The 22,584-nt window shown below is 38.7% G+C and overlaps 3 protein-coding genes across 3 annotated transcripts in view; 2 read left to right on the top strand and 1 right to left on the bottom strand.

Moving 5' to 3' along the window:
* The window catches only part of LOC125235163 (connectin-like), a 256,759-nt gene that overhangs the window by 215,029 nt on the left and 19,146 nt on the right, over positions 1-22,584 (bottom strand). The gene's annotated exons all lie outside the window — the stretch shown is intronic.
* LOC125235558 lies at positions 6,665-7,768 on the top strand. Its single transcript, XM_048142157.1, has one exon. It carries the CDS (start codon positions 6,665-6,667, stop codon positions 7,766-7,768), a length of 1,104 nt encoding a protein of 367 aa, XP_047998114.1.
* LOC125235557 lies at positions 7,773-10,492 on the top strand. The gene is made up of 3 exons (XM_048142156.1): positions 7,773-9,079; positions 9,172-9,631; positions 10,345-10,492. The coding sequence occupies exons 1-2, from the start codon at positions 7,773-7,775 to the stop codon at positions 9,569-9,571; spliced, it is 1,707 nt and encodes a 568-aa protein (XP_047998113.1). The 3' UTR covers positions 9,572-9,631; positions 10,345-10,492.

The following is a 22,584-nucleotide window of genomic DNA, read 5'->3' as shown; positions in this document are numbered from 1 at the left end:
GTACTACAGAAGCTTAATTAAATATCAAGCGAGCTAATAGGTGGAAACTGAGAAACTGCTGATGAGCAAGTTTGCAAATGTTTAAAGGTTGAAGCTAACTTATACAGTGTAGGCACCACAAAGGCTTTAATCGCTACTGGCCGCCTAACTCCAGAGAATGATTGATAGACATTGACAGATATGTTACTTTTTGACTGTTAAAAACAACACGATTATGTTTCTTGAAAATATAATGTTTATTTAATTATCATTAATTTGTTGTTAACTTCTAATGAGTTTCGAAACGTTTCGTTAAATAAAGTTTACTTATGATTTGATCGTGGTTTGATTGTGAAACCACACAGTATGACAGTAAGTTGTATTTATGATTGTAAACTAACAGTGTATGATTAATACCAATAATTATCTATCTATCTATCTACCTATCTATGATTAGGTACCGCTCAAATTCAGTTGCGATTTACTTGAGAGACACCTACCGATGAATGGCATTGTTATCTTTGATGACCCAACCGCTAATTACCTGTGCAACATAAATGATAAGTATATAATATGTATTATAGCATCAGCTACTCGATATAGGGGATTTTAACTTTTTGACTAGGAGTTTGGGATGCCCTAATAGTAAGTGGAAGTGGTGGCATTTTTTGTAGGCTATAAGAAAATGTTAAAATACCTTCGAGAATGGGGTGAAAACTTTTTCATTAGACCGCATTCTAATAACACCAATTACAACTGGCACGAACTCGATCGTAGAAAGCTTACATGTGTACACTAACCTTTACTTGTGAAGCTTATATATGGAATGTTGTAATATTTAAAGCTTTCTGTATAAAACGGAATACATTTTATCGACTTCCATTAAACTAAAGGAAATTGTCAGCGAAATACGAACTGAGAAGATTATAAAAATACGGGGTAGGTATTTTTATGTTACCTGAAGAAAAAAATGGAAAAATTTACGCTTCCAGCGGAACTTAAGCCCGTATCTTCTGCAATCCGTGCATTGCTCTTAACCAATTGAGCTACGGAAGCCGCGCCGGACCTCGCAAATGCCATGCCTCTACTTATACACACGTCACAGGGTGATCGTTAGCAGTAGCTTCTGCTTGTTAAAATTTTCTAGGCATACACGTACGGATTTGTCCGCCGGGCAAGCTTCGGAATTTTTTTTTTTTTGGTCGGAGTGGGGAATGCTTTACGCACCGTCCCCCCCAGCCGTGGGAAGGCATTGATGGGGGGGTGTAAGCTGTCGCGACAGGCGCGAATATCTAATGCCACAATACGAATTTCCTAGCGGCAACACTGAACAGCGCCCTCGTGGGTGGAACTGTGGTAAGTTATTCCAACGTGGCAAGTAGTAAGGTTAAACCCGGTATGGCGCGAAGCGTGCGAGTGCATGAAAGTGTAAGATACAGTGAGGAAGCCCACAGCTGTCCTGAGTCGTCTAAAGCTAAGTATTTTATGTTACTTGGTGCTCGCAGTGGTGGTATGGTTTCTCTATGCAATGATCTCCTTAATAGAAGAACAGTAAGTTCGTATGAGTTTAGCTTGCCACGGAACCTGCCGTGGAAGCTATTCCTGAGACCATCTTAGGTAAGGCAGACTAGGTTTCTCTGTCTGGGTAAGACTTGACGTGCCCCAGCTCTCAACTCTGTCTGGGTAAGACTTGACGTGCCCCAGCTCTCAACTCTGTCTGGGTAAGACTTGACGTGCCCCAGCTCTCAACTCTGTCTGGGTAAGACTTGACGTGCCCCAGCTTTCAACTCCACCTGGGTAGACTTGACGTGCCCCAGCGTGCGAGAGCCGTGGCGGCTTCGGCAGCCCGGCTAGAGGTGTGTCGATGTGCGGCAGTATACCTCGGCTCGGATGTTAGGCGTCCGAGTTATCCGACCTTTGATGTGTCGGCGGACTCCCCGCGGGGGGTCCTTTGAACCTTCGTCTGGCCGGGTAAGATGGTTCTCCTTTGCTGTAGAGATAATCGTATATGTATAGTAGGTGATGGTTGTATGAGAATACCATATTCATGAGCAATTAAACCCACAGATCTCGGTGGTATACAACTAGCCGCCATAAGTAAAGCGAAGCAGATTGAAGCTCCCCTGGCCCAGGAGAAGTGGATCAGAGAGAGCGAGGACAAAGAATCCTTCATAGGAGATGAAGGTATGTATGCTAAGCATTCTGTTACCCCTACACCCCCATATTAATATATTAGTGGCCGCCTTTCCCCCTTTACGGTCTTATTTATATACCGTACGTGGTTGGGGGAGAGTCGGCCACAATGGTGGTTAATGCTGGGATCCAGCAGATAAAGAATCAAGGCTTATAATATAAATAAAGAATGCAAGGCATACATTTTCAATATAATCAGACATCTTTACTAACAGAAATCATAGATGGCGCTACTGGTAACAGAAGCTGCGAGATATTATTTTATGCGAATATGTTTGAAGTGTTTTCTTACGAAGTCTGGTTCGGCATTAATTTAGGCTCGTTTAAATAAAGAGGCTGGCATTTGTATTTATTAATTGAAGATAATTTGAGTAAATAAGTCATATTTTATATTTTGCGTAACAAGCGGAATATCAATTGTACGGAATGTACGGAGTACCAACTTGAAGAAATTGCATCATGGTGGCCGGAAACAGAACGATTACGTTTCCGTTATGGATGTATTTATGATTTATTTTACAATTAGAATGTAGTTGTAAATTATCAGGAAGAATATTCAGAGATAAAAATAAATAAAAAATATTGGAGCATTTGTCTGTATTTATCAAGTATGATATTCATTAATTTAATTTTAAGAGAAATACCATTGTGTAATAGTGCCTTCGTGTTACCAACATAACCGCAAGAATAGGCTACGCAAGGCGTCTAGTAATGGTGCCAGATGAGGGCAGGTGTTGCTACACTAAGAAGATTACCCACAAAATCGACGGAAATGTACGGATTGTCGGGATTACCAAGATAACTAAAGAAGATGAAGAAATCGGTTACTAAACGGATTCGACTTGGGAAATTTATGCAAGAACTAATTTTCCAATTAGACGGTTAGATAATTAAGTTATAACAAGCTGTGCCTAGATATAAGTAGGTAACCTATTCAATTTTATGACATATTAATTGTTTAATATATTGAAAAATTGGCTGATTTATAGGAGTATAATAAGAAGACAAATAATAGTCGTAATAACTAATAAGTATCTTATAGGAAATATGCGCGTAGTAAAGACGGGTTTGCACTCTATATTTTACTTCGTATGTTTTCTTTTTACTTTAGAATTATAAATTTAGTTTTAAGAATTCGGGTGTATGGCTATTTATAAGGAATCAATATAATTATTATGAGAATTACCGATAAGAGTCCGAAATTCGTTTCATATTTTATCGAAATTTTGGGGGGGAATTAAGTTGACTTTGGCAACATTGAAGGTTGTACAGTACTCGTCCGTCCATTTTGAATCGTTGGCGGAAGGTCGTTGAACAGTCGCGAGTTCCACAGGAAGGTTCCTTAAATTATACAGGTAATCATTGTAAATATTGTAATAAAAAGTGCACCGACGAAGTGATGAGCGTGTAAATAAGTTGGATCATCAAAAATTTGTTCATTTACGTTCATAGGTACAGTGAATTCGCCACCGCCAACCACACCGGACAAGACAAACAACTTTTACATCGGAATTAGCCAAACCCCCGGATAAGACTACTTAATACCCGGACAAGACTACTTCTCGGTAAGTTTTGAACATCTACATTGCAGCAATACAACTTAATTCTTTAAAACAAGAGAATGCGATCGTCATTTACTTCGAAGTGAGCGACGGCGGCCATGATTGTTGTCCAAAGTTTGGGCTAACTTTGGACGTCCAACCAACCAAGGAAAATTATCTAATTTTAGTGAAGTTTCTTTCGATATTTATGAGGATCACCATGGAAATACGGGTCTATTACGTTCTTTTATTAAAATATTTTAACTTTCTAGAAATTAACGAAGTGATATTTAGTAGATGAAAATGGACCCTATCATCATGGTAATACGGTTCTTATTAGCGCGGTTTAGAACATCGGATGTACATGGCGGATTTTAATATTTTCACAGTCTATAAAGGACCTTTTTGAACATTTTCTAGGGTCCTTAAGATATATAGTTAGGTATATTTTTATTTCATCATGCATCTTATTGGAAGTTTAGAAATACAACTTACTTCCTTTCTGATTGGGTTTGCAGTTTATAAAAATAACAATTGTGCTGTGTGTATATATAAGCTAACATCTTCTTTACAGGATATTGTGGTGACATTTAAGTGTTTTTAGATTTATTAAATAAGTGTTTCGTGAAGTGTTCCAATAATTAAACAAACAAATGAGTGAAATAAAACTAAATAATTTTTAAATAATTAACTATCAAACAAGTGAAGTAAAAATAAAAAGTTAATAAATAAATAAACCAAACAAATAAACAAAATAAAAACGTTAACTTTCATCATTTTGCAAGCGAGCTTAAGTTAGTGACAGAAGATTTTGTATTGTGGTACCAGTGTATAAACGTCAACGTCACTTACTGATTTTGACATGACTTAGGCTGCTGTAATCTATAAATGATAAAAAAAGATTACACATTCGTATGTCAGTGTGTATGTTATGTTGCCTATCATAAATTTATTATTTTACTTCCTTTCATAATAATTTCAAATAAAAGAAACATCTGTTCATAATTAAGTCAATTGTTTTAATTAATTAAATTTAAATGACTTCGACTTTTCTTTCTTTAGTTTCAAACTTGAATGGATTTTAGAGATTTTTAGTTGGATTTAAATTTCAATACTTTGAGATTATTAAAATAAATAATATGTGGAGTTATTAAAAGTTAATTAACCTAAAATATTAAATTACTTTATTGGTGTGACCGTTCATATTATTAGGGAATTAAGGTTAAACGGGTTTGTTTCTGTGCGTTACAGGCTAGACAAGACTACGGTCTAGACAAACAACAGAATGGACGACATTCTTTTAGCAAGGCTTAGGCTCATTAACGACAAACTCACAACGGACTTAGAAGTAATTCCGGGTACTGTTAATTTAGAAAATTTAGTGCAGGCTCAGATCACATACAGTAAATTAGAAGCAACACTGAAAAGACTTAGCGGAGACCTGACGGAGTACTTTAGGCTGGCTTCGACACCCGCATCTGATGGACTTCAACTTCAAGCAGAGGAGACTTTAGCTGAACTTAAGGTGAAGATTGACCAGATATCTACATCAAGCAAACCATCAGAGAAGCTGACTGAAGCGAACTCCTCGTGCAGACTTCCTAAGCTCCAGCTGCCGGTGTATAATGGGGATGTACTGGCGTGGTATGAATTTTGGGATGCCTTCAGAAGCAACATCGATGCAAGGAACCTGCCGGATGTTGACAAGCTTTCTTATCTTAAGACTTCAGTCACGGGAGATGCCAAAAAAGTCATTGACGGTCTAGCGACTACAAGCACCAACTATGCTATTGCCGTTACGATACTGAAGGAAAGGTTCGGGAAAACTTCACATCTTATAGACGCGCACTATGCAACATTATATAAAATTAAGATGGCCAAAGGCAGTGCGGATGACTATAGAAGGACTTTCAACGAAATCGAAAGGAATCTTAAGATTTTAGAATCACTAGGTGAGAACATTAACCACAACCATCTGCGCTTCATGCTACTAGAGAAGTTTCCTTCTGATCTAGTATACGAAATAAAACTTAAAGTTAAGGATGATTCCATTCAAGAACTGAGAAGCCACCTGGATAAAATCATCACTGCCAAAGAGGACGCGGAAAGGATATCGGGTAGGAAACGCCCTCAAGAGACAGAAGCTAGTACGGTCGGGACTCTTCATGTGAATGCAAAACGTGCGAGATACGCAAACCAGTCCCAACTACAACACAGTAACCAGAGTAAACAAAACCATCAGGGACGCTTTGATAAGAGACCGGTACTAAAGAAGTTTAAGGGTTTCAAGAAATATGACAATAAAGGAAACAGACCAAACCAAACTTCAACTTCAAACAAAGATCAGGCAGAAACTCAGCGAAGTACTCCAGGGGCTAAGAAGGGATTGGTGTGTATATTTTGCGAAGGGGGCCATTATAATGATAGTTGCCCTGAAGCATCTACTTTAGCAGAAAGGAAGAAACGACTTGCAGGACGATGCTACATCTGCTTCAGTAAGAATCACGTAGCAAATGCTTGCTGGAGAAAGAGAAGGTGTGCCCGTTGTAAAGGAGAAGTACCGCATAATAGAGCATTATGTCCTTTAAATTTTCAGAAGGATACAACGGAGAAGAGTCAGTCCTGACGGTTCTAGAAGAGGAATCACAGCACTCCAAACGGCAACAGTTTATGCAAGCCCCATAGATGATAAGAATAAACAATTTAAATATAGGCTTCTTTTAGATCCAGGTTCCCAACGCTCTTATGTAACATTCCGGACTGCAAAGGAATTAAAACTTCCCGTCGAAGAAGAGAGTCATCTAGTAGTATTCACCTTCGGCGACGATCCTCCCAGAGAGATACATAGCCCAATAGTCACCCTTCATCTACTATCTAGAACAAACAAGAACATAGTAATACAGGCTAACTGCGTAGAGCATATCTCCAGAGGTTATATACCTAATGTCAAGATGAAGAACTTACCGGAGTCATATACACTAGCGGACGACGGGTCGCTAAGCGGACCTGTACAGATCTTGGTTGGAAACGAATATTACTGCAACATAACTTACGAGAAAAAGGTACAACTGGATAGCAATTTGTTTCTAATCGACTCTGCACTTGGTTGGATAATTAGTGGTAGAGCAGAACCACAGCTTAGAGACGAGTCGTACTTAGTGACTTACACTCAGACTTGCATTGAAACGAAGCTTCATCAGCCAGATCCACCTCTTTGTAATGGAGACATAAAGAGCCTTTGGGAACTAGAATGTATAGGTATTAGTGATTCCCCAAGAGCAACTAGAGAAGAAGAAGCCATCAAATATTTTAATGATACAACTTTAAAATTAAATAATCGTTACACGGTAAGCTGGCCTTGGATAACTTATCCACCGGATTTACCTAATAATTTTGGAATGGCTTTTGGTCGTTTATCAAGCTTATTGAAGCGTATGGATCAAGATACGTTATTAGCATACAGCGATACGTTTAAAGAACAATTAGATAAAGGTATAATAGAAGTTGTACCTACTTCAAGAACGTCAACGGGTAACGTCGTTCACTACTTACCTTTCCATGGAGTACGTCACCGAGGAAAACCTATGAGAATAGTTTATGATGCTAGCTCTAAGAGTAGCAAAGACACCAAGAGTCTGAACGAATGTTTGTACAGAGGACCACTCATGTTAGAAGACCTCACTGGCTTACTTATAAAATTTAGAACTCATCGGATAGGTTTAACCTCAGATATTGAAAAGGCGTTTTTACAGATGGCGTTACACAAGAAGGATCGTGATGTAACCAGATTCTTGTGGCTCAAAGATACCTCTAAACCGGTATCTCAAGACAACCTACTATACCTTAGGTTTTGTAGAGTTCCATTTGGCGTCATTTCATCACCGTTTTTGCTTAATGCGACTATTAAGCACCACCTGTCCAACGCAGAAGATCAGCAAGTCAGACAGAAAGCAAATGACATATATGTGGATAACTTTGTTTCGGGTACCGACACTACGGATGAGGCGATGAAACTCTACAAAAATCTAAAAGGAAGTAGCGAGTCAAGACAATGATCATATGCCGGATCAGTTACTAAATTTGAAAGAAATTCAAGCTGAATACTTTCCTCTAGAGGTAGAAGGAAAGGTAACTAGTCTAAGTTTGAATTTAGGCGTATTTAAAGACATAGATGAGTTACTGAGGTGTAAAGGTCGTATGAAACACGCAGACTGGTCATTTGATAAACGCTACCCTATACTTATACCGAAAGATTCAGATTTCACCAACGAAATTATAATGAAGACTCATCAAGAAAATAAGCATGTTGGAGTAAGTCACACGCTAGACAAGATAAGGGAAACTTACTGGATACCACAAGGAAGAAGCCAAGTTCAGAAGATTTTGAGGAAGTGCTCCGAATGTATGAAGCATGACGGAGGGCCATATAAACTACCGGAAACTCCTGCGTTACCAAAAGAGAGGGTCAATTATAGCTCTCCATTCACATACGTTGGTACCGACTATCTGGGACCACTTCTAGTTAGTAAAAGGTGGATTAGCCTCTACACATGCTTAGCCGTAAGAGCCATTCACTTAGAAGTTGTAAAGGACTTAACTGCGGAAGAAGGTTTAATGGCCTTACGTAGAATGATTTCAGCAAGAGGTGTACCTACCTTAATAACGTCTGATAATGCGGCTCACTACAAGTTACTCTCAGAGATTCTTCAGAACCCATACTGCGTAGAGAAAGAGATAAAATGGAAATTTATACCACAATTAGCACCATGGCATGGAGGATTCTATGAGAGATTAGTTGGTTTAGTTAAAAACTGTATGAAGAAAACATTACAGAAACATTTGTTGAATGACACCCAGCTAGTAACAGCGGTGAAAGAAATAGAAGCAGTTCTTAACACAAGACCCTTAACTTACGTAGATTCAGAGCCGGATCATGTACTAAAACCTTCAGACTTTCTTACCATGGGAAAGTGTATCATTATGGAAACTTCAGATAAGGATCCTACAACGTCGCAAGGGACGGTGACTAAGGACCACTTAATTAAAGGTTGGAAGAAAGCACGGATAATTCTACGAGAATTTAAAGAGATGTTTGAGAACCGGTATCTCCTAAATTTGAGAGAAAGATATTCCCACCATCCTAAAGAACCTAGAGTAACATCAAAGTTAGCACCTAAGATAGGTCAAATCGTGCAGATTAAAGGTGACACGAAGAACAGGATAAATTGGAAAGTTGGGAAAATAGTATCTTTAAAGGAAGGCGCCGACGGTTTATGTAGGGTCGCCAAGGTACGAGTAGGAGATACAGAGTATACAAGATCTATCGCGCATCTCTACCCGCTAGAGATCGAAGATGGAGAAGAGCAGTGCAAACAAACATCATCTTATGACGAAAGTGTTGAAGAACCGGTGCAGCTTCCTGATCTTCCACGTCCATCAGGCAAGGATGACCAGACAGTGGAATCCTCAACGACGTTGCTGAGCCTTCATCTGAGCAGAGATTCACTCATGAAGTTAGAGATCAGCAAGAAGAAGTACAGCCTCATGCCTCGCCAGTAGAGGGAAAGTGTTCCTCTAAACAAGCGGTTGAGTTTATGTCTAGTGAGTTAAACGAGCCTAAGCCTAAGTCTATGTCCGAACCAGAGCCACTCGCGGTCGTCGACCTCGAGTTTTACGACCAGAATGATCCCGAGTCACACCACCTAGAGGAAGTTACGCCAGAAGGACAACACGAAGAATCAAGACCTAAGAGAGCGGCAGCTCTCCGAGCCCTTGAGAAGATCAAGGAATGGACCAGCAATTTAGTCGCCGTGCTGCTGCCTGAGGCGGGGTGTGTCGCGACAGGCGCGAATATCTAATGCCACAATACGAATTTCCTAGCGGCAACACTGAACAGCGCCCTCGTGGGTGGAACTGTGGTAAGTTATTCCAACGTGGCAAGTAGTAAGGTTAAACCCGGTATGGCGCGAAACGTGCGAGTGCATGAAAGTGTAAGATACAGTGAGGAAGCCCACAGCTGTCCTGAGTCGTCTAAAGCTAAGTATTTTATGTTACTTGGTGCTCGCAGTGGTGGTATGGTTCCTCTATGCAATGATCTCCTTAATAGAAGAACAGTAAGTTCGTATGAGTTTAGCTTGCCACGGAACCTGCCGTGGAAGCTATTCCTGAGACCATCTTAGGTAAGGCAGACTAGGTTTCTCTGTCTGGGTAAGACTTGACGTGCCCCAGCTCTCAACTCTGTCTGGGTAAGACTTGACGTGCCCCAGCTCTCAACTCTGTCTGGGTAAGACTTGACGTGCCCCAGCTCTCAACTCTGTCTGGGTAAGACTTGACGTGCCCCAGCTTTCAACTCCACCTGGGTAGACTTGACGTGCCCCAGCGTGCGAGAGCCGTGGCGGCTTCGGCAGCCCGGCTAGAGGTGTGTCGATGTGCGGCAGTATACCTCGGCTCGGATGTTAGGCGTCCGAGTTATCCGACCTTTGATGTGTCGGCGGACTCCCCGCGGGGAGGGTCCTTTGAACCTTCGTCTGGCCGGGTAAGATGGTTCTCCTTTGCTGTAGAGATAATCGTATATGTATAGTAGGTGATGGTTGTATGAGAATACCATATTCATGAGCAATTAAACCCACAGATCTCGGTGGTATACAACTAGCCGCCATAAGTAAAGCGAAGCAGATTGAAGCTCCCCTGGCCCAGGAGAAGTGGATCAGAGAGAGCGAGGACAAAGAATCCTTCATAGGAGATGAAGGTATGTATGCTAAGCATTCTGTTACCCCTACACCCCCATATTAATATATTAGTGGCCGCCTTTCCCCCTTTACGGTCTTATTTATATACCGTACGTGGTTGGGGGAGAGTCGGCCACATAAGCTTCGGATCTGCGGGCCGATTTTTGAGTCTCACGTGTTCGAATTCAGAAAATTGTCACTGAAAATAATAAGCAAGTCACCGTTTTCAATCGGTATTTTAGTGACAAAATTCCGTATGCGAGATTCAAAAGCCACACTCGGATGGGTTGGTCCGCCGCGACGGTGTGCTTGCAAGTGGCTGTAGCCAATTTACGTGGCGGTTATATGATCTGTGATGGCGGTTTTTCGCGAAAATTGCGAGTACCTATGTGAGCATACCATTAACATAATTTATAATTATGATATTGCCGCAAATATAACTTGTCTTTAAGTCTGTTACGCTTGGCAACAAGCTTTACACCGAGATACTCGTAATATAAAAAATATAGGTAAGTAAATAAAAATATTGATTAATAGGTACCTAGTAAATACTTCACCTCATAACATACTTAAACGTCCGTTTCAAACTTTGACACTTGTAAAACAGCGAAGTTATTATTACAATATCAATATAAGTCTTCAGACCTATTTATTTCTCCGCTCCGCTTAAAACGGAATTGCTTCCAACAGACGGAAACAACAAAGTAAGTAAACAACGCATCCTTCACAAAGTTTCAAACTCCACACTCCATTAAAAGCGGTTTATTGCCAAAGTTTTATTAACATTTTAATTAGTATCTCATTAACAGACCCTTCAGGCTTTCGACGGTCCCGTACTAACCTCGGTTTAATCTCAATTTTGATACCTCACATCAGAACCAGAGGTCGGACACTGATCCGATCGGGCGATTCCGGCATTCCGGCCCGCAATGCTACGTAGGTATCAATGAGGAGGCACACTCAAAGATGGCGCCACCTTATTAGTCCATTGCACAGATAAAGAATGTCATACGTGAGAGCGAGAAGAAGATATTTATTTCTCTCTCACACATATCACAGTGACATGACTAGACACTTGCACATCAGGCACCGCCTGGCGGGATAAAATGTCAGTGTGCCTCCTCATTGACACAATTTGACGTCCCTTTGCGTGCGCTACCAGTGCTACCACAGATTTGATAAAAAACAGATTCGAAAAATAACATGATTCGACCATGATCTGCTGTCAAAGCTCGGTTTTGTAGGTATACTTTCTGTGCGTAATAAGGACCTACTAGTACCTATTTATTTCATTCTGTCACATCACACGCAGTGCATTCATGCATTGCTTACACGTATTTGTTGCATTATAATAAAATCATGTACCTACATATTTATTTAGACCCGGGTATGTCCATAGACTGCGTTATCTTGCTGCGAAAGGGCACAGCAAAACGGACATTCCAGATTAGGGGGTTTCAAAGTGTGGAGCGAGGGCCAGCAACATTTATACTAAGATGTGTGAAGGATGTGTGGTGGGCCCCAGGGGTGGGGGGCGTGGACATTTCCTTTTAGGCAACAGGGAGGCATATTTACAAAAAAGTTTGAGAACCCCTGTTCTAGATAAGATAATACAGAGCCCAGCTGGAGAACTAGTACCAAATATAAGATAATATTACTAGACGTATACCCATTCATAGAGGTGTGTTGTAAAGACCAGGAGACCGGGGAGTATAGTAGTTTCCTACTAGTCAAATCAGCTTCTTTTTATGAACTGTCAAAACGATTTGCTAATATGGAATTACTATGAAATACTGAGGAGTGACGTCACGATCAATTCATTTACTTTATATCTTTCTCTTTGACTCATTAAATATAAATTATGTTTAAAAATAACTACTGTCCATATTTTTCTTCTAATTATGTGGCGCTTTATTTCGTGCACTGCATAAAATATTTTAAGTATAGGAAACTAGCCTATTCGTGTAGGTACTTTTATAAAGTCGGGGGTTTTGTGAACGGTTCTCGGAATTTCGATAACCTTTACACCGTTCCCGACCTCAATAAAGAATGACTGATGACGAATTCTACAGTTTCGTTGTTTGAAACAAACTAAGATAGATATTGTCCATACTAATATTATAAATGGGAAAGTGTGTGTGTCTGTGTGTTTGTCTGTTTTTCACGGCAAAACGGAGCGACGAATTGACGTGATTTTTCAAGTAGAGATAGTTGAAGGGATGGAAAGTGACATAGGCTATTTCTCGTCTCTCTCTAACGCGTGCGAAGCCGCGGGCGAAAGCTAGTAAGTTATAAACGGCTCGGTTCATACTCAGTGCCTATATAAATCGAATCGTCTTTACAGTATGTAGTTCATGAAGCACAGGAGTTTTGGTGAATCTTTAAAAAAATCCGAATTACATTCGCAAAATATTTAAAGAGAAATCATTTATATTCTGGCGGAAAATAATGAAAATATGTTGGTTAAAACTTTACTTTTTTGAATATAGCATTATCAGTCTTATTAAAAACAAATTCGATGAAATACGGGAGAAAATGTTGTTATTTCTAAATAACGCAATGTACATGAAACGGATCGTGAACGTATGTGAACGGGAACGGGAATCTATTTAAAACACTTTTATAGTTTTTATAAGTTTATTATTATTTGACGTCACAAATAAACTCTTCAAAAATATATAAGTGTTACTACATAAAAAAATCAAAAAATATTTAGTAAAATAATTTGATTTATTCCCTACATCTTCAAAAATATTTCGCAGACATGTATGAGTAATTTTTCAAGTGTCACAGACCTCATCCCAGGTGAAAAATACTATAAGACTATTCAGGCATACACTATTGTTACCTCTACCGACTCAACCGAATTATTTTTGTTTAATTACTATCAATGCGTACATTCACTCGGTATGTAATCATAAACATAAGGTGCCCACATAATTAATAAGTATAGCATAATTATTATTTGTGCGATGAACACAGATATTTGTTCCTGAGTCATGGGTTTTATATGTATATACGTATGTATTTATCTATATAAGTATGTATATCGTCGCTTGTACCCATAGTACAAGCTTTGCTTAGTTTGGGGCTAGGTTGATCTAAGGTGTCCCCAATATTTATTTGTTTATTTTTATTTTATTATTTAAACCCCTTTCTGAATAATAAATACTCTGATTCTGATACATCTCATCATTTCTTACTCGTGAGCTTGAAAAAACGCTTGGACCATCGCATTGCCTATCGAAACTCGATATCATTGTGCCTTGCCTCGGGCAATGGCCGAAATAATTACGTGTGGTGGCATCAAAGCAATGGCAAATGGAAAATTTAAATCCAATTCTGGCTAAAATAAAAGGAAAACTGGTTTTATGGGTACATTTGTCGACTGTAACATTGTCTATAATATAGCCAGTTAAAAAGACTATTTTTTCAGCTCTATACAGCACAACCTACAATTTGGCCACCACACATGAAAGGGAAATAGAGAGTATAGAGACTAGAGATGGGCCGAATATTCGGTAAATATTCGGTATTCGGCATATTCGGCAAGTTTTTCAATGTTCGTATTCGGCCGAATAATTCGGTTGCATTGCCGAATATATACCGAATAAACAAAGTAAAGAACTAATGAAGATCTTACGTATTCTATTGGATAATAAGCTCCTATTTTGGTAGCTTTGTAAGGAACTACTAAAGAGATAATTAATACGTCAAAATGTGTAAAAAAAAACGTAGTTTAAGAGTTGAGAAAAGTTCAGAGTTGTTTTAACTAAGTTTTAGTTATCCACTATTTCATAAGAACATAGTTGTAGTAACATACGTAACCATTATCAGTCATATAATAGTTTTAATGAACATCCGCTTTAAAAATATGGCGTAACCGAATATTCGGCCGAATGTTCGGTTCGGTAAGAGCTGAACCGAATGTTCGGTCGAATATTCGTATTCGGCAAAGTCCATATTCGGCCCATCTCTAATAGAGACCCTAACGCCATATATTAAGGAGTTCGCGGAATGCCTCTGAAACTTCGTAAATGAAATGCTTTGTAAACCGCTCAGTGGGCGATCATTTGAGCCGAGAGTGTTGGTAACCGATTTCATAGCCTTTGAACTCGGATAACTTTCCAGACACGAGATTTCCTGTAACTTTGAAAACAGCTACAATGTATAGGACCTCATTAAGTCATTATATAGGTACCACTAGGTACCTATATTATATTATTTGTATGTGGTCGAATGCTAAAGTGACCTTGCAGCACCACCCAAGGCGGAGACGAAATTCGTTGGTGGTTTTAAACGGTAGTTATAGACTAGTTAATTAGTCCATCATCGCTCCTGGTTCTCTTGGACCGGGTGGCATGCGCGAAAACAAGTAAGTCCCCAACGTGAAAATATTTGTTTTACTGGGGGGCAAAGTTGCTGTTAAACCGCACGTGCCAATATTGAAACACGATCAAGCGAAAGATTCCAATATTGAACCGCGAGCGAAGCGAATGGTTCAAAAAGTGGAATCTTAAGCGTTGCGAGGGTTTCAAGGCACGTAGGTTAAACAAACTTTGCCACCGAGTGAAACACTAAATTTTTCACCACACCAATACAAAGAAATAGTCAAAATACTAACTATAGAACATCAAATTGAATCAAATCTATCAATTTATTCAATATTTATGATTCAAAATCATCATTTATAGGTAAATTCTACCAGTCGCTTAAGCCATCAAGTTAAAATTTGTATATAATTACTTTGAACTCTTGTGGATAAAATGCAATTTTGCTATCTGTTTTCGAATAGCAAAGTAAGCCTTTACCAGTTGGTGTTGTTAAAAGGTACTATTATTGTATTATTTATATGGGAAACTTAAATGTATAATGAAAGTGAATACCTTTGAATAAGTAAATATTCGAGGGTAGATCGGTCTGTGAAAGATGTCATCTAGTATTTGTTTCTTTATATTTCTTCTATTTTATTTTATTAACCCCCGACGCAAAAACGAAGGGGTGTTATAAGTTTGACGTGTCTGTCTGTCTGTCTGTCTGTCTGTCTGTCTATCTGTCTGTTTGTCTGTCTGTCTGTCTGTGTGTGTGTCTGTCTGTGGCATCGTAGCTCCCGAACGGATGAACCGATTTAGATTTAGTTTTTTTGTCTGAAAGCTGAGTTAGTCGGGAGTGTTCTTAGCCATGTTTCATGAAAATCGGTCTACTATGTCGCAGTCGGGGGTTTTTTCAAAATTTTAATTTTGTGGTTAGGTTATTTAATTTAGGCACGGATGATCAGGTCAGGTGATAGCCGGAACTTAACTTAATTATTAATTTAGTCTTTAGTTTAGTTTAGCTTGTTAAAAATTTAGTTTAGAATAGGTAGTTTTAATTTGTTTTATTTATTATTTGTAGTACATTTACTTTTACCCCTGTTTTATTCCTATTTGTATGTAAGTAGTTTTAATAAATGTTGATTTGACAGATTTCAAAAAACATATTTGTAAAAAATAATATATAAATATATATTTAGGTACTTATGACAACTAAAAACCTAGTACAATGTATGCACTGGGTGGTCCTGGACTTCTGCTGTTTTGTACGAAAGCTCAGGCTAGTACTGAACTTTCTAAAGATAATATTTTGTTGAATCAGATAATGCCCCGTAATTTACAATGCACCATCTATTTCACTGAGATCTTACCATTGTACTCTGAGCTCTTTTAACACATCATTGTTTACAAGTCCCGGGTCATATTATACTGGTACTTATTCGGGTACACAGAGTTTAATTATTCAAAACTCAGGTGCACTCTTAAGGTATCGTTCAGAATCAATCTACACCAGCATTGCTGCTGCAGTATCGCGGCGTGCATTACTGCCACTTTTTTTCAATTATAAAATGTTAGCTTTTATCACTTTACCTTCGTGTACTTTATATTGCACAGACAAATATATAATTTTCTCAAACATGGTATGAAATATTGATGTTATGTGCCTTATAATTGGCAGCGAAGTAAGACGTTGCAGGTGCGGCTAGGACGATTGATAGATAATGGAATTTCATACAAACCTTGCAGGCCAAGGCCGGCAAAGTCCTCTTTTTTATTTTCCAAACACAGATAATTGTGACATAACATCCAGGTATTTAGCCAATTAAAAAAAAAAACTATAAGGGGCTTTATAGACGTGCCGACTGCAACTGGTACGGGCCCTAGACAATATTTGATTTTCGGTGCGTTTTCATACAAAAAAAAATTTTTCGTTTTTTTTTAAATTTTTTTTTAACTTTTTGTTTTTTTATAAGCGTATACGGGGTGTCAAAGGGGAACAAAAATTCGATTATTTTTGCGCTACGACGCACCGTTTAGGAGATACAGCCATCCAAAGTTACTATTTTCAGAAGACTTTATTTATTTCATACCATGTTTGAGAAAAGCACTATACATACCTCGGCGGGAAATGGGGTTGCCCGCCTCAGACCTATCCTATATAGTCTATATGTCTTCGGCCGGCAACCCCCCTTGTCCCGGCCTCTGTAGTAATTAGGGTGTGCAAACCGGTTAACCGGTTAACCGAAAAACCGGTTAACCGAGACTTTTTGGCCTCTGTTAAAAACCGGTTTTTATTGTCTCTAACCGGTTAATAACCCAAACTGTATTTATTTCTCAAAATTTGGAAAATTAGGCATTAAAAGGTTCAAAAATACGTAATTATTTAATGTTTTGTAATAATAAAGATTTATTCATTCCTTTTCATTAACAACATTATGATCTGTAATGATTTTATTTTAAAAATTAGTCCCGAGTCTACTCAATTATACATTTTATACAATACAGTAGAGTCCGGTTAGTATATTACGACTCCGCATAGACCAAACGTCCAACCTCTTACAACGACATAAGCACAGGTATTTATTTGGTTTTCGTATGTGATAGTATGAAAGTATACATCCGTTTATTACGACTCCGATTTTAACGACCAGCCGCTTTTTACGACACATTTCGACAGAATCCGTCCGTCAAGTCCGGTTGCAACGACGAGCGACAACGTTTTTAGTTTTACTAGTAAATTGAGGAAACAAAGCTACTTCCACCCAAGCACGGCCCCCTGTCTTGCCTACAGCAAGTAGCAAGATTACATTGTGGCCACGTAACTTTTTGGAGTATTGCTTTTAAAATTTTAACAATTTGTTCGCCTTGGGTCTAATCTTATAAGCTAAATAGAACCCAATTTGTATTTTTCGATTGCGTATAAACTAGCTTTACTTACAAATGATGAGCAAGCACGCATACTAAAAAGGACTTTTCTAACTAAACAAGTCACAATAAAATAAGGTATATGATGATAATAATACCCTGTAAATAAGCCTATTGATTGAAATGTTTTAGTAATAGAGATGTAGATATTACTTTTAATTAAAAGAAATGAAATTCGTTTTGTACGACATCCGGCTAGTCTAGTACGACGTAATATCAGCGGTCCCTTGAGCGTCGTTGTAACCGGAGTCTACTGTATATTTCAAACTATATTTTTTAAAAGAAAGGTAAAATGGAGATCTTGGTTTTCTTACATCAATTGCTTGTATTACTAGGGGCTCTGGGAGGTGTAGACCTTCGCGACATGCCTAGAAAACGCAACTGACGAATCACATTCAAACCACACAAGCCTTTTTTAGCAATTTCCGCATTTACCAAATTTCCAAAAACTGGATAAAAATGATCTTCATCGTGCAAGTAATACCTGCTACGCTATTATCAACATCAGAATTCTTAAAGGTAATGGTAATTATTGCGTAGTACGGCTTTTTACTAAAAATCTTCAAAACCGGTTAATAACCGGTTAACCGGTTTTGAAGGAAAACTCTCGGTTATTAACCGGTTTTTTAAGTTAACCGGTTTTTGCATACCCTAGTAGTAATGTACTATTGTTTTGATAACTTATCAGCTTCATATCATCAGAATACTCGTATTGCATTGTCAACGGATTTCAATATTTTGTCTCGCAGATCAGGGAATTGGCCACAATCAACTTTACATAATTTGACCCAAAAAAATTGCAATAATCCAGGGAGAAAAACACATTTACATTTATTTGCGGATATACATATCGAGCTGTAATACTCCTAGTAATGCATCTGACGGCTTCGGTGGAGCAAACTATGTATATTCCAGCAAAGAGGATCGAGTATTATAGAGAGTTGTCAAAGTAAAATGTGTACTTACAGTGCATAGACTGCCATCTCTCGATAAAGGCTGAAAACTTTTGAACCTCAGTGTTGACAATTTGGCCCATATTCTTAGCTCGATATGTGTTAAAATGTCAAATATAAATATTAGCGCCATCCAGCCGAGCGTTCTCCAAAGGTGTAACGACATCTAGGCCACCGTACCTTTTTCTTTATGGTTCTGAGGTACGTTTTTTTCTTAGACTTTATCTGTCTTTACGGAGTTACATATGTCTGATTCCAGTTTGTTCAATCAGTGAGCTATTTCACCACGTTGACACTTCACAATGACAATTTTGTGCCTATTTCTGGGTTGTAAAGTAACACAAGTTACTCAGCGTCAATAATTCCTAGTTGAACAGGGAATGAACGGCAAAGTGTCACTGTCGGGCGACAATTGGCATTATTGTAAAATAAGCCACAGCTCAAATAATCTGTGTACTCTTCGAAGACGGTAAAGATACGTTATTTTGGCTCTACAAAATAAAATTATTATTCGTGTCAGATATTTGAATTGCTTTCTTTGTATTGTGTTATTATTTATGTGACTGATCAAACCTATCTCAAGATTTTTTAAAAAGAAAGTTTATACCTGATCATAAGTTGTCGGTAACTTGAGTTAAGTCGGTATTCTTATATTCCTGACAGTGAGCCGTAGTTTGTATCCGAAATGTACCTTAAGGCTATTTTATCAAGTCTGTTTACGTAAGAACTAAGACCAGACATTATGCATTTAAGTCGGACCTGAATATTAAACGGGGTATTTAGGTAAATTCTACGTACCTAGTGTTTGTTAGATCTGAAGATAGTGGAGATATTAATGGTCACTTAAGACATGCGTGGAGAAATAATTTAACGGAATGGAGAGGACCAGGAAGTGGTGATAGACACTCAGGACGCCCACTCAAGCGTTGGGCGGATGACATAAAGAGAACTGCCGGCATGGGATGGCATTATTTAGCCCAAGATCGAGAGACATGGCAAAAACTGGAGGAGGCCTTTACCCAGAAGGGGATCCCAAAATAAAGTAAAAAAAGTGAAACAAACTATATTTAATTAAGTATAACTTTTACGCAGTTAAGTGTTTATACAGTTAGATGTAAGTGTTAAGCACGCAACACAGGTTGAAGGTATAGTGAAATAAAGGCTATTTTATTTTATTTATTTATAAGACATGCGTGTTGTAAACTCGTAAGCTAGGTATATAAAAAGAGAAACTGAAATATAGAAATAGAAAGAAAATCGTAATAGTACACTGAGAGAAAAAACAACTATTAGATTTCTTGTTCGTTTCACAATTCTTTTTTGGTTAAAATAGCGCCTACGTGCTCTTTGGTTCAAACTACAAGTTAAATTTTGTTGACTGTAACTAGTACATTCTACAAGTATTATTTTATTTGAATCAACAAGTCGATTTTATAAAAGCAACATGTCACATATTGTTTCGTACAAATTCGACTTGTATCATCAATATTGTGATTTATTCCGTTTACTAAAATACTTTTGTTTCAAACGGATAAACACGCAACAAGTCGAACTTGTTAAATTCACATGGCAAATTCCTCTCATTGTATCAAAACATTGATTCCTATTTACTATTCAGGTAACATTTTCAATTTCACGTAATTCTTTCCTAAAAACTGCTAAATCTGGCATCAAAAAGTCAGCCGCAAAAATGCATTAGTATGCAAAAACCGTTCATTTCTCATGCCGTAGAGCCATTGTTATGCTTTACGATTTGGAAAAGCTATTTTTATTGTCAGGATAGATGACCTAACATCATATCAAAAGAATACTAAAATGCTATTCGCTACGTGCACGACTGGTGCTGCCCTCATTTTGTGGGCTAATATCCATGATAAATTTTATAGCGTCAGAGTAGTTCTAACGGCCACCGCTTGCATTAATGTTGGACATGCCGATAAATAAGGGTAAAAATTTTGGAGATAACTTTAGTGTATTACGGCATGCGGTGTGTGGGCCGCAGGGCTCCAACCGCGAGCTGGCGGACGCGCTCAACCAGCACTACCTGGCTGTGGTGCGCGACACCCCCGCTCGGCCTGACGTAGCCGAGGCTCTGAGACTGTTGCGCGCCTCCAGACCATCCGTACCTAATACTATGTTCATGACTCCCTTTACGACACTAGAGCTGGTTAAAATTATAAAAGATATTAAATCAAAGGCCACCAAGGATGTCTATGGGGTTCCAACTTCCGCCTTGCGCAAACTACCTATTACTTTCCTAAACTTGTTATGTGACCACTTTAATAACTCAATGTCGAACGGTTCTTATCCTGACACTTTAAAGAGAATAAAGGTAACACCTGTGTATAAAGGTAAGAGTAGCAGGGCGGAACTAAAGAACTATCGTCCGATATCGTTGGTGCCCGCGATCTCCAAAATATTTGAGGTGGGAATTTGCGATAGGTTGATGCATTTCTTCAGATTTAATCAATCGTTATGCCCTCAGCAGTATGCTTATCAAGCTGGCCGATCGACGGTGGGAGCAACACGCGAGGTGATAAATAATGTGCTAGGCGGACTAGAAAGCAAAAAACGAGTCGCTGCCATACTGTTTGACCTATCTCGCGCTTTTGACCTTGTGGATCACAAACTGATAGCAGCGAAACTTGAGCATTATGGTGTACGTGGGGTAACCCTAGATCTCATTGTTTCCTTCCTGAGCAACCGTTCCCAGAGGACAGAAGTGGCTGGTGACGCTTCAGAACCAGGTAATATTGGTGATCGCTCAGTTCCTCAGGGGTCCAACGTTGGAAACACAATATTTTTATTACTAATGAACGACTTGCCATTCTTGTCTTCTCACACACAGCTCATTATGTATGCAGACGATATCTGTGCCATAGTGAGCGGGGACTGTGAACGTGAGCTCCGCGCCAATATTGAAACGGTAATAATGAAGCTCTCACATTGGTTTACCGCGAACGGTATGCAGCTAAACCTTGAAAAAACTAATATTCTTCAATTCTCATTGACCACATATAGGACTACGAATTTAGCCCCTGTAGTAATTCAAGGCACCAACATAGAGGCCGTGAGTTGCGCTAGATTCGTGGGTTTCACTCTGGATAGTGGATTGCAGTGGCGGGAACACATCGATTCCCTCTGTTCCAGGTTGAATTCTGCCTATTATGCCATAACCAGGCTCAAAGGCTCCCTGTCACAGAGTAATCTGCTCTCGGCCTACTATGCTTACTTCCATTGCCATATTGCTCAAGGAATTGACCTTTGGGGTTTGGCTGCAGATCGTGACCGCCCCTTCATAATCCAGAAAAAAGTCGTTCGGTCTATGTGCCGCGTGCCACACGACGAACCTGCAAGGGACCTTTTCATTAAGATGCGTATCCTAACAGTGCCCTCGATTTTTATATTGGAAGTGGCAAAATTAACCCGGCGAAGCATGAAATACTTTTCCACCGCCAGCACTGTGCGCGAGTCGTCAAGACGACCGCAAGTACTAGTAATACCTAAGCATAGACTCTCAAAAACAGGAAACTTCTTCACAATTATAGGCCCACGCGTTTATAACAGGTTACCGTCTGACATAAAGGATGCTGCATCTGATCTAATTTTTATTAGAAAACTCAAGCATTTTCTAACTGAAAAAGCATTCTATTCAATTAAGGAATTCATGGAGGGGTAGTTCCTTATTATATTTTGATATTTGCCTAACGTATTGGAACGGGTGGTAGTGAAAACAAATATATATTATTATAAAATTATCAGTTAATTATCAATTCATTTTTTTTTGTTGTTGTTTAAAATAATACCTAGTTATATATTTATTGTTGTACATCTCTGACATACTTATATTGTTTATATACCTACTATGAACTTATGTAACCATGACAATGTATGATTAATACTAATAAAGAATATGAATATGAATATGAATATGAATAAGATGATGTGTATT

This window comes from Leguminivora glycinivorella, chromosome 17 (assembly GCF_023078275.1).
Source record: "Leguminivora glycinivorella isolate SPB_JAAS2020 chromosome 17, LegGlyc_1.1, whole genome shotgun sequence".
Lineage (NCBI taxonomy): Eukaryota > Metazoa > Arthropoda > Insecta > Lepidoptera > Tortricidae > Leguminivora > Leguminivora glycinivorella.
This window is presented reverse-complemented; position numbering and strand designations above follow the sequence as displayed.

What these genes read in the sequence shown, in the direction of transcription:
- LOC125235558 (XM_048142157.1), top strand. Translation starts at nt 6,665, where the DNA reads ATGAAGAACTTACCGGAGTCATATACACTAGCGGACGACGGGTCGCTA.
- LOC125235557 (XM_048142156.1), top strand. Translation starts at nt 7,773, where the DNA reads ATGCCGGATCAGTTACTAAATTTGAAAGAAATTCAAGCTGAATACTTT. An exon ending in ATCGAAGATGGAGAAGAGCA is followed by an intron (nt 9,080 to 9,171) that starts GTGCAAACAAAC and finishes ATGACCAGACAG; the next exon opens with TGGAATCCTCAACGACGTTG.